Raw genomic sequence first — 12414 nt, 5'->3', positions numbered from 1 at the left:
AAAAATCTTACAAATTAAATGTGGCCTGCCCTGAGTTCTTGTCGATACATTTCTATCACTTTCTATCTTCCAGTCTTATCTCCACGTGTAACATAAAAAGCCATAACTAACTTGTCTATGATTAGGTTTGACTTTACTATCTTTTTAGCGCTTATGTCAAATGCCATAGGTAAATCTAACCTTATTAATAAAGATGTCCAAAGTGCCTCAACATCATAAACACTTAATTAAAAAAAATTCTATAATATTTGGTCTTTTAATGAAAAATTGTTGCCTAAAATAAAACTGTTCAACCGTTGCAAAACCGCTATAAAACGTTACACCACATTATGTTATATTACATCCATATCATAACCATGATAATATGTCACGCCATTTGCTGTCATTTCAACTTGATTATCGAACATGATACTACCAAACAGTGCGGTCAAAATTGCTAGTTGTAATATAGGATTCAAACAGAAACATATAGGCTACTTAAATATGCATTTTAAACTGAACAGACACTGCAAATAGCCTAAAGTAATAAAGACTAATACAAATGATTGGCTACATTTAAACTTTTATTAATCTGTAAATAAATAAAATATAGCCTAATTTTAAATGTAATGTTTTGTCAACTCCTTTTTTTATAGAGTCCCAGTTTAATCGTTATACTTCATTTAAACTTTCCTAGTATTTGACTTCACAACAACAACAACAAAGGAGTATCCTATGTCATAAAATATGCAAATACAAAAGTGTGCTTGTTCTCATCGTCGAATGTTGCTTCATGAGCTGGTAGAATAGAATCTGACTGTACAGGTTGCCAGGTGTGAGTAGATCGGTCTTAACAACGAGACAGACAACAAGACCGCAGCGCCACGACACACTGCTGTCGGAAGTTTATGAGCATTTTTGGAATATCGGCGACGGTTGAAGCTTATGGTAACACTCTTACACCTGGATGTAACCAGGACTAATACTGAACACAACCTTCTCAGGTATGTATTTTGTCTATGAGAACAAGCCTCTGAAGTCTTTTATTTATACATTCAATGTTCTGCAATGTTTCTGTCAACACTTTTAAAAATAAATGTTCTTTAATGGCATCAATGGTTCCAAGAACATTTAACATCCATGGAACCCCATGCACAAAAGGTTATTTATAGAAAAAAGATTCACATTATTGAAATGTCCTAAGAAAAATGGTTATTTTAAGAACTGTTCACTTAAAGTTTCGTTGGGGAACTTAAAATGGATCTTCCTTGTGGCAAAAACCTCCTTTTGAAACCTTTATTTTTAAGACTGAATACTGTAAAAAGTTATATGATCAATAAGGTATGAAAAATGTTTTTACATTGCTTTTACTCTTCAAAACAGGTTAAGCAATTTTCAACTTTTTTGAAATACGTTATACAAGATTCAACTCATTTTCAATCAGTTTAATGTAATGCAAGTTGATTGTACTTAAAAATTTAAGGCAGCAACTTTTTATTTATTTATTTATTTACAGTGTATAATGTCTAAAAAAGAAAACTTTTTCACACAATAGTCTGTTTTGTTTTTCTGAATGAAGCTTTAAATAATTAAATCATTTATAATGCAGATTCAAATAAAATACTTTTGTGTGCTTATTGGTTTTACTAAAAGCTGGTAGATCAATCGGACCATTATTATTCAAAAAGTGGTTTGTTAAAACATCATTACCTTCAAGTTTACTTCACCAGGCGAAAGGCATGACCGAAATACCAAAACAAGAGATGGGCAATGAGCTCACACAGGACAACAGTCAGTCTGGGGAAGTCAGATGGACCGAAGAGAAAGAGGTGAGATTGAACATGCTGCTTTTACTTATACAGATTACATTGGTAGAAGTCCCATGGCAACACTGTATTAACTTCAATTTATAGATATGATCTTAAGCAGAATTATACAGTGAGCTGTACTTTGTCCTGCAAAAGATTACAGACACTGTATCATGATGAGATTACGCAACTGGCATTGATTGCTAAATGTTGTGAGATATTAGTAAGCTATTGCTGCTTTTACAGTATGTATTTCACAGATTCACAAATATTATATTATAATATTACAATATTATTATTTTTATTTATTTACTTGCTGTGATTTTACCTCACAGGGTCTGGAAGTCATTGGGCAGGGCATAGCAGCACCTCAGTCACCTGAAGCATTGCTTTACAGTAGTTATAAACAGAGGAGTGACGAGTTTCGGAAATTATTTAGAGAGGTGCCTGAGTCTGAGAAACTAATTGCAGGTAAGACTGAAAGAGGGAGACAGAGAGAAAACAAACAAACAATTTTTTTTGAATTATAAAAAACTCAAAATGTTTGTTTTATTCAATATTTGTATAACCATATTAGATGTTGTTTGAATGATCCATCTTTTTCCTAGACTACACCTGTGCTCTCCAGAAGGATATCTTGTTACAAGGCCGCATCTACCTTACAGAGAATTGTTTTTGTTTCTACAGTCATGTCTTTCGTGGTACAAAAGTGAGTTGTGCAATAAGACTTTGTCAATCTATTCATTATTATCATGCCATTACCTTTATACATATAGTGAGCATATCTGAGATGCTTTATTAGGAATTTCTTTTATAGATTCCATTGCTCTGCAAAAAATGACAATAAACCTGATTTTGACTTAGATCATGGTAAATATGAAGGATGTCACCTCAATGTCAAGAGAGAAGACAGCGAAATGGATACCAAATGCTATCCAGATCAGTACTAATTCGGAAAAGGTGAAGTCTAACGATCAATTTTTTTAATTCTTAATTTTGTTGTGTTTATGAAGACGAAAACATTTATTTTGGAATTTTCCACAGCTGTTCTTCAGCTCATTCCCAGCAAGGGAGAAAAGTTACCAGAGTATGTTTCGGCTTTGGCAGAATATTCTTATGGAGAAGGTAATTTCTTTTTTTTTCAATACTTTCCCTTTTTAACCTCACTATCACTGTTCAAAAATGTTTTGTTGTAACAGATGATTTAGCTAATAACTCCTTAAAATATGCATATAATCTTGGTTGTAAATTACTGTATGTTTTTACTCTACAAAACAATGTTTGTCTATTCTCAAATATGATCTGAAACACAAAATTAAGAACACATTCTTAAAAACCCTTCCATTATCAATTTTAGTGTTCAGTGAGTCTTCATAGCCAACACAAACTATTTATTTATGTTAGGTAGCCTAGGGTGATTAATAATGTGGCATATTAATACCATGTGAGGAAAACAGACAGAATAATACCCTATGGACCTATGTTCAGGGATGTGCTTCAGTGTAAACAACCTAAACCAGTAGGGTACACTTGACAAGGCAGCCTGAACATTGACCTCCATTGAGGCGTGACTTTCTTCATCTGAAAACATTGCACAGAGAAAATGCTGCCTCTCATACATGCGGAATTACAGTGCTGAAATGACTCGAGGAAAATTAGTAAGGAGATAAACGACTAATACCAGATATAGGCCTACTGCTAAAGTCAATGAATAGCTCACCACTAGGCGGCGCAGTTGTCAACTTTCGTGGCTTCCTGATTTCAGCATGAGTCTTTCGCTGGAAGTGCAGAGGTTACTGGCGTTCAGCTTTACTGACCGTATGATTAAGAACATATTATAGTTTTAGCTGTTTCTTTGAATATTTGATGTAATTCTAAATAGGTGGTGGCTTTTTGTTTTGTATTTATGTAAATGTTTTCTCTTCTGTTTGTTGTGTGAATGTGTCCGTGCCATACGGCCCAAACATTGTTTTGAATTTCGTTGCGCTTATTTGGAAACTTTTTTCACACGACGTGGCTGAGAATTGAAGAATTTTTAAATGAATATCTTTTTCATATTGCTTTTGTTGAAGTTTCCCGGTTGCTGTTTGTCGAACAAACTCTTGCTTTTGTCCGCTCATACTGTCTGTCTATTTACATGTGTCGCTGAAACGTCTCTACGCCTTATTTCTATGGTAACCGTAGTTTTCGGATTGCAAACTTATCGTTGCTACTGCGAAACCATAAATTATCATGGAATATTCTTCATAAATCTTTACCTTTCATGTTACTGTTGCTTGTCATTTGCCCAACAGATTTGATCTTTGGTCAGTGAGGTGTGGAGCAGGTTAGGGCTGTTTTATGTACTGGTTTAGATTAATATCAGCACAGGAACTTGAATAGAAATGCTTAAGTTCAGTTTTTATAAGACAAAAAGTGCTCATAGGAGGGACGGAAACAAGTAAGTGTATGTTGCTCAATGTAACTTTCCTCTCTTGCAGAAACTGACCAAGTTGGAGCTGTTGCAGATGATAAAGCAGCATTATGGCAACGATTTAGGATTGAGTCATGATGAAATGGAAAGCTTTCAAAGATCAGTAGATACTGTCACACCTACCCTGCCCAGGTTAACTACACACACCCATTCACATCTACACATGTCATCAGCTGTTTGGACAAATGAGAGATCAGTTACTTGGGTTTCAGGTCCCATCTCTCTGTTGCAGTCTGAATATGCGTGGAGAAGATTACACCGGGAGGCCAGAAAGGCCCACGTCGCTTCGTCTTCCCCAAGCGGAGATGAATTCTTATGAGGCCACCACACCACAGGGAGATGACACACAGTCTTCAGTTGGACTGCAAAGCATGCTATCAGCAAATGGAGGGGTACGTCTATAAATATAGTTCCCTTGGCAGATGGATTCTTCCTAAAATGCTTTGTCTAATGACCCAGATGGCTGGGGTTTTATCTATATACATACATATATATAATACTTTGATTTTCTCTGGAATGGCGTAATAGTGTTTTTTTTTTCTTCAACCAAAAAGTTTAACTGATTTAAAATATTGTAAAATACAGAAATTTGGTTTAAAATAATCAAAGCATGTTTCCACAAAGAAGCATGAACACAAGAAAAGAATATTGAATAAGAATTTTAGAACATTTAAAAAAGAAGAAAGTTTTAGTACATCTAAGGGATTTAAAAAATATACACACACACACAACAAAGAATCAATGAGTTTTGAACCAATTGAGTTAAACAGGCATTTTGCATTAATTCATTGAAATTGATTGAACTTACCAACTCATAACATGCTCATGCTTTTTAGTGTAAATTTGTGTAATTAAACAGACTTTAAGAAACCTAAAATCTTAAAATATATCATAATAAAAGACAATAAAATAATTGATATTCTTGATGTTGTTTAATTTTATATTGCCAGAAAAGTCTTGTGAATATATTGTCAATATTAAATATATTACCCAACCCTATGGTCAACTTGTTAATTGTTGAATATAAATCTATGTAGTCACCATTCAGTTTATTTATTTTAAAGAAAGAAAAGTAGATTTTATAGCAAAGTCTGTAAAGTAGAGCTCATGTATAGTTGTTGATATTTGTGTTAAACCCTCAATAGGATGACTCTCTCAGTACCCCGTCCCATCAGCGCAGTCCAAATCTGTCATTAAACCGCTCGGGGTCTGAACGAGTGTCTAAACGCTCCTCTCTCTCTCTGGATCTAAATGCCAATGAAGACCAGCTCTCTGATAACAGCAGATCTGACAGCCTGGAGGAGGGTGAGATGAGTATGTATGTTGCCTGTTTCTCAATCAATGGCTGTGTTGATGCATTTTTGTTTACATCAATATTGATTTCTTGTAGTGGAAGAATGTGAGACTGTGTCTTCGGGAAGGCTGTATGTGAACCGGGTCTTTCACATCAGTGCTGAAAAGATGTTTGACCTGCTTTTCTCCGATTCTAGTTTCATGCGGAGGTTTATGGATGTCAGGAAGATCACAGGTACTTCGTTTTAAATTTAGTTTACATTTTAGTAGTTTTGTTATGTGCTTTTATAATCTCTAAGTTTATTTTGAAACTAATATTTATGTATGTTTTTTATTTCAGTTACCAAAACAATTTTTAATGGTTTTAGTATTAGTTAAAAGTGCACTCTGCAGGATTTTCAATTACTGTTGGTAAACACAACATTCACACTTGGCCTCTCAAAAGCGCAAGCCCTGTCCCCTAATATCAGTTGCACATGCTGCCCAACTGACTCCAGAAACTACCAGCAGGAAAATGAGTGATGAGCTATTTTGCAAATATTTTTTTCAATTATTGTGCTTATCATCGTGCATTAATAGCATCTATTTTTCTGTATTATATGAAAGAACATTTATGCTTAGTTAGATAACTGGCTGTAGTTTGCTAGCTCGCTAATAAACATTAATTGCATGTAATCACAATTTAATTACAATGCCTAGTAATCTGTCAAGTTACAGATAGTAGTCAATAAGTCAGTAGCAACATTAAGGAACTGTTTTTGGGTTGAGACACGACAACTTAACAGAACCTCCCGAGCTTTAGACACAGATGATACAGTGCCGCCCTCACTTGCTCTGCAGAACGTTATTAGTTAGGGCTACACACCCACTGGCCAAAGGTTGCAGCCCAGAAACGTCCTGAGCACAGCAGGTCAAGAAGAAAATATGAAAATGTAGGCACAGGGCATTGCCTCTATAGATACAAGCACCACACATTTCTAGGGGGCCATAAGTAATGATTGAGAGGCATTATTTTTGTACGAGTCTATAAATCCTGCATAGTGCACCTGTAATGATAACAAACAATGGATTTTGCACATATTGTTTTGGCATACTGTTTATAGTAAAAAAAGCATATTGCCCGACAGGTTCAAGCTCTACCTCTTGGCAAAGGGAGGCCTCTGGCGGTAAGAAAAGGACTTTGAAATACACCATCACTATTTCTAACCCCCTTGTCGGAAAGTTCTCCACTGCCACAGAGAACCAGGTTAGATTCGCCACTGTATGACTCTGTTACAAAACCTAGTGAGCTGCACCACTATTTACTTCCTACACAGGAGCCTCAAAAGTGACCGGTTTGGGGTCAAACGCATATTAAAAACGGTTTTACAACCTTATTGAAAGGCTGCATTTCTTTGGTTGCTCTATCAGTTAACGTGCAGTATTTGGTTATGCCACATTTATATTTAGACATGGATGGCAGGAAGGAGCTGTGGTTGTCAAGTTCTGAGGGGTTATGGTTCCTTTGATTATTTTTTGTGATCTTAGCATCTGTCACTTCCACTTTAATCTTGTAAATCTGACAAACCGCCACTTCCAAGTTAGTTGTGTTTGCTGCTTTGTCAGTTTTTTCAACCTAAAACGAGAGTAGTTTGCCAGTGCCATTTCCACTGCAAAGAGTTTTCAGCTCTTGATCTGTGACGCATAGAATAATGACAAAGTATATAACTACAGTTCTGTTTTCTGTAAGACAGTTAATTAGGCAATAGACAGGTTTTTGGTTAGATTGTATTTTTAACATTTATAAGAAAATGACCGTAATTACAATTATTTGATCTAATTGTGACTGAGTTGATTGCACTTTAAAGTCGATGCAGTCAATTAGATTGAATAATCAAAATAAGGTTTTATTAGCAATAATGGTGACTGGCCTATGACTACATTCATACAATGAATGTAAACATGGTGACAGATAGTACTAGTAAATATAGACTTAGACATACAGGTGACTTTAAATATTTAATTTTTATACTTGGAAATATATTTATTTGCAAGTCATAAATATTTAAGGATCACTTTATCCAAAATTTAAAAGAGATATTTTGTTTCTGACCGTACTAAACAGTGTATGAATGAACAGAACCATATTTAGCAATTCAGCTGTATTGTGCTGCTGTGTGAATGCAGCCTCTGTGTATATTGAATATTTTCTGATTTCTGTGCATTCTAGACACTTTATAAAGAGTCACGAGAGGGTCAATACTACATGATAGATGCAGAGGTCTACACACATGATGTCCCTTATCATGACTACTTCTACACTCAGAATCGCTACTGTATCATCCGTAACTCCAAGCACAAGTGCAGACTCAGGTGAGCTGGTCTTAATATCTGTGTGTCTAACCTCTTTCGTTTTGACTATGGCACTGAAATCTCTTGATGTGAGACCCATTTAGTAAATAATTGAACTCGTGATCTCTCTCTGTTCAGGATTTACACTGATGTCAAATATAAAAAGCAGCCCTGGGGTCTTGTTAAATCCTTTATCACCAAAAACTCCTGGAGTGGCCTTGAAGACTACTTTAGACATCTTGGTTAGTATAATGATTTTTTTTAACTCCCCTTAACACTCTATTTTACCTCTTTGAAAAAATCTATCGAAAACCAAGCTTTTATTATTCTTTATATGTCCATGTGGTGTTTTCAATATGCTTTAAGACAAACCCATGGCTGAGTATCCTTAAAACTGCAGTGTACAGTCTCAAAAATGTGGTTCGAAACAGTTTCCTACTGTCACAAAAATTTCAAACTATATTACTAAATTAAAACTATATATAATTGTTTCTTGTTTCACTTCATAGCAGGACTATTATAGTAATATATAGAATAAAACTAAAACCATAAAAACACATTTGTTACTTGAAATAAATGTTAACTTAAGTTATTTTATGAAGCAGTAAAAAAAAAAAAAATAATAATTATGACAAAAGCATACAACAAAATTAAAATATAAGTGAAAATTTACAAATAAAATCAAATTCAGAATATGAATAGAAACTATAATAGTATCTCATGATACTAAAATAAGACTTCTTCATAGTGCTCCAGTCTGTAAAGTCAGTGCCAGTGTTCTCCACTGCTGAACAAATCAAAACAGAAGGGCATATAAAATGCTTGGCACAAAATAATGGCTCCAAAACTTCTGTAGATTAATTAAAGTGAGCAGAACCGCAGACTGCACAATATTTTTTTATCGACTGGGAAAAGAAAGCTGGCTAATAGCTTCTGTTCCATGGGATGTTGGATTAGGGAATCAAATGAGTAATGAACATTAGTGACTTGCTCCGAGTGTCTTGGGAGGACTATTAGCAGCATATATTGCATATAATGCAATTACAATGATCTTCACCTCACAATGCACATCCCAGAGGCAGAGCTGCTTGAAGAGGAGGCAGAGTTGACTCAAGGAAGCGGAGATGCTGGTATGACGAGTGGTTTGCGCAGGAGGCGAAGAACCTACAGTCGCACCCTACAGGAACACATGAAGCCGGGGAAGCAGTACAGCGCAGACTCCGATCAGCAAAGAGGCGGCACCATGGGTATAAATATGTTGATCTTATTTTTTTTTTAATATCTGAATCCAAAATCTCTGCTACTGGCGATAAAATACTGATAAACCCTAGAAACAGATACTCATACTAATCAGATGTGCTTATTTGGTGGTCCATGCTTTTTTTATATTCAAGCAAACATGAATATATTGTGTTTTAGACTTAAAACAATTCTGTTTGCATTGCATTTTACATTATAGGTGCCATGGACATAAAGAACACACCACACAGATGGAACATCACTTCAATTGTAATTATGATGAGCTTAATGTAAGGCTTCATTTACTCTAAGGCCTGTTTCACACCTCATACATAAGCAGTGTAAGATTAAGCCGTTTTTACGCGTATGCTAGGGTTCGTGTACTGTGTGCATGACACAAATTTCGTATCATTAGAGTATTCTGTACATGCGCAGTTTGATTTTTCTAAACGCACACGTGCATTGATTCTTTTGCACTAATTAGTTTGTCCACATGATGTCAACAGTGCTACAGAGCCATCATTTCACAAGGTAGTTAAAGAAAAAAATTAATAATTGTTTGCCTTTTTTGTGGACCACCTGTGAAAGGCTATGCGTACAACTTACATATGTGGAAAGAAAGGTATGCTTTGGGATTTAGAGCTGACACTAACAGTGTTTCTGCTGTGTAACAGAGCTACAAAACATTACTATGTAACTACAGTTTTTCTTTAATAACAATCTCAAATCCTTAACGGGCTATTAGAATTTGCCTATTGAGTGTTATTAAAAACTTGAAAAGGACCACATTTACACCTAAATGTTGAAAAATCTACATGGAACAGAACTTTAACTTGATAAACAGCTTAAACGATCTAGATTCAGTCAGATTTAATGAATAGAAAGTGTTTGTTCGAAACCCAAAACTCCAGAAACTTTCACTGTGTATCTGATATATTGTCTAAAAAAAATTGCATCACTACATTAGTATATATTGTTCAAGATTATATACTATACAATTATATATTATACATTATCTACTTAGTTCAGAAATAGAAAAATAGAGAATCTGAGAATTCTGTAACCTGTTAATATGGTTTCCAAAATAAATATGCACGGCTTACATCTGCGGTGTGAAACATGGAAGAAAGACTATTAATTTCAACCATGGTCATTTAGAATTATAAACGAGACCAATACTTAATGTGCTTATGAATGTGACATTGTTTTGCCTTTCAGACTTTTAGTGCTGGTGGTTCTGAACTTGGGGCTGTTCTTTAAACTTTGGGCCATGGAAGATGTCGCTCATCGTATGTATCTGAACGCCAGGCACAGAATGAAGGAGAGAGTAGTGTCTAGGTAAAGGCTCTTCAAAAGACATTGTATTTTGTTTTTGGTACATTTTTATGAACAAAATTGACTTACTAACTTGTTTTTATGTAGTTTGTCACCTGACCTAGGGCCCAGACAGGGTGTGCCACACAGAAATCGAGAGGAAGTACATCTACTGAGAGCAGTACTGCAGGACTCCATTAACCTTCTTGAACAAGTATGTTTGGGTGCCATACTGTCTCTTATTAATCCCATCCTTCAATGACATGTAAATGCAAAACAAACTGTAATTTGGCAGTTCTTGACCAGAAATGTCGATCTTATGGTGTTAGTCAAAACTATTGCCACATTAAGGGGTTACATTACATATGTCATCTCTTTTGGCTAAGAGGTCTATTTTGTAATTTATTTATATTTCTGCTGCTTCCTTCTTCACAGCTACGCAGTTCTCTAATGGTGCTTCAGCAGAACTTTCAGGTCTACAACAGATCCTCCTCTCAGCTTTAGAAATAGCATTGGGTTTGGCGACCTGACAACACATTCTTCCCATAAGACCTGTCCTCGCTGAGGAGTGTTGCCATAGGGCTAGTCACCCCAGGGCAGACTCGTAGTCATGTTCATCATCTCTCTGGGCTTTTTTTGTTGTGGTTGGATGTTTTTTTTAATTGTCAAAGTTTTTGTCTTGGATGGAATCTTCGCACTAGCACACTAAATCTTGCGAGTTTCCTCTTGAATTTGCTAACTTGAACTTGAAGCTGTAGGAGAAAAGCGACTGTCTTTTGCTTATTCTTCAGAGTTGATATTGCTGAAGTGAAGGTAAAAGCAATGTAGCTGGTTTAAACACAAAGGGTTCTCATGATCATGTTCTGATCTGCCGGATGCTAATTTGATGTCCATCTTTTCTGAACTACAACAAAAGCCTTAATTCTCAGATAATGTATTGGATATGGATATGTACATATTACATAATGAATATGGATTCAGTGCAGTTGCACATGTCCTTCATTTTGATTATGGAGGGGGCAATGCAGGCCCGTTGCCTCCAGTTCCAGGTTTTTTGTCTTGATTTAGACAATGCTCTTGTCTTTAGATACCTCTAAGAATTTGTAAATGATTGCACCTTAAAACATTATTAATGCAGGGATCACCACTGACAAATGATTGTGCATATTAAAATTGTAGAATGTTTGAAGTTCTGAATGCTCATCAGGATTTTAATAATGTCTTACAGTACAGGTTCATATGGAGAAGATAAAATCTGACATTTACTGTAAATGATGAGTGATGTTTTACTTAAATTGTTTACACGTCTTTAAATACCACTTTTGTTCATCAGCTTTTAGGGACTGTATTGTCTCTAAAATAAATTTTTGAAGCATTCATGTAAATGTTTACTTGGGAAAATAAAAAAATTGTGTGGTAATACTCAAGCATTCCAAACTTTAACAGAAAAACAGGTGGATGTGTATAGATGTCTATTTTTTTCTCAGCATATATTAAGTCATTTCTTCTGAAACTATTTATGAATAAAATTAATATGTTCAATTTGTGAAGTTTAAATTTTATTGATTTAATAAAAATAAAAAAATAGCTTTTTTATGATCTTGTTACTAACATCAAATATCACATTACATTATGACTTCATATCAAAACCGTGCCTTTAAACAGATGCTGTATTACTCCATAGGCTGTGACAACATGCCCAAAATAGTGTGCATTTACATTTTAAATTAATTTATAGTTTGTTTTATTTCATGTGTACTTAATTAAATTACAGAAAACTAGCTTTCTTGGTGTTTTAAAAGACTGCGAATGTGCAGATGTCCTCTGACGTCACGTGGCGTACATATTCTGTCAATGAAAAAATATATATATATTATATATATATAAAGAGAGAGGCATTTAACAAAAGATTGTCTTGCTAATAGCCCACAGAACGATTCTCTATTTCAACATTTGTATTTTGAAAAGGAAATGAAA

At 34.9% G+C, this 12414-nt stretch overlaps 1 protein-coding gene across 2 annotated transcripts; it reads left to right on the top strand.

Moving 5' to 3' along the window:
• Nucleotides 1–748: 748 nt before the first annotated feature.
• On the top strand, nucleotides 749–11979 carry gramd1c (GRAM domain containing 1c). 2 transcript variants are annotated; one of them, XM_077244629.1, is made up of 18 exons: nucleotides 749–983; nucleotides 1710–1808; nucleotides 2123–2258; nucleotides 2396–2496; nucleotides 2652–2747; nucleotides 2832–2912; nucleotides 4268–4392; nucleotides 4493–4652; nucleotides 5406–5574; nucleotides 5651–5788; nucleotides 6681–6799; nucleotides 7763–7905; nucleotides 8023–8126; nucleotides 8961–9131; nucleotides 9344–9413; nucleotides 10342–10461; nucleotides 10546–10651; nucleotides 10873–11979. In XM_077244629.1, exons 2-18 carry the CDS (start codon nucleotides 1719–1721, stop codon nucleotides 10939–10941), a joined length of 1998 nt encoding a protein of 665 aa, XP_077100744.1. In that variant the 5' UTR covers nucleotides 749–983; nucleotides 1710–1718; the 3' UTR covers nucleotides 10942–11979. The 2 variants fall into 2 exon arrangements, with proteins under 2 accessions (XP_077100744.1, XP_077100745.1); XM_077244630.1 differs by having other exon boundaries at nucleotides 783–983; nucleotides 5406–5565.
• The last annotated feature ends 435 nt before the right edge of the window (nucleotides 11980–12414 follow it).

This window comes from Siphateles boraxobius, unplaced genomic scaffold (genome assembly GCF_051911475.1).
Source record: "Siphateles boraxobius isolate OS27281-9 unplaced genomic scaffold, OSU_SipBor_1 26, whole genome shotgun sequence".
NCBI classification, from domain to species: Eukaryota; Metazoa; Chordata; class Actinopteri; order Cypriniformes; family Leuciscidae; genus Siphateles; species Siphateles boraxobius.
The sequence above is the reverse complement of the archived record's forward strand: the minus strand, read 5'-3'. Positions and strand labels throughout refer to the sequence as shown.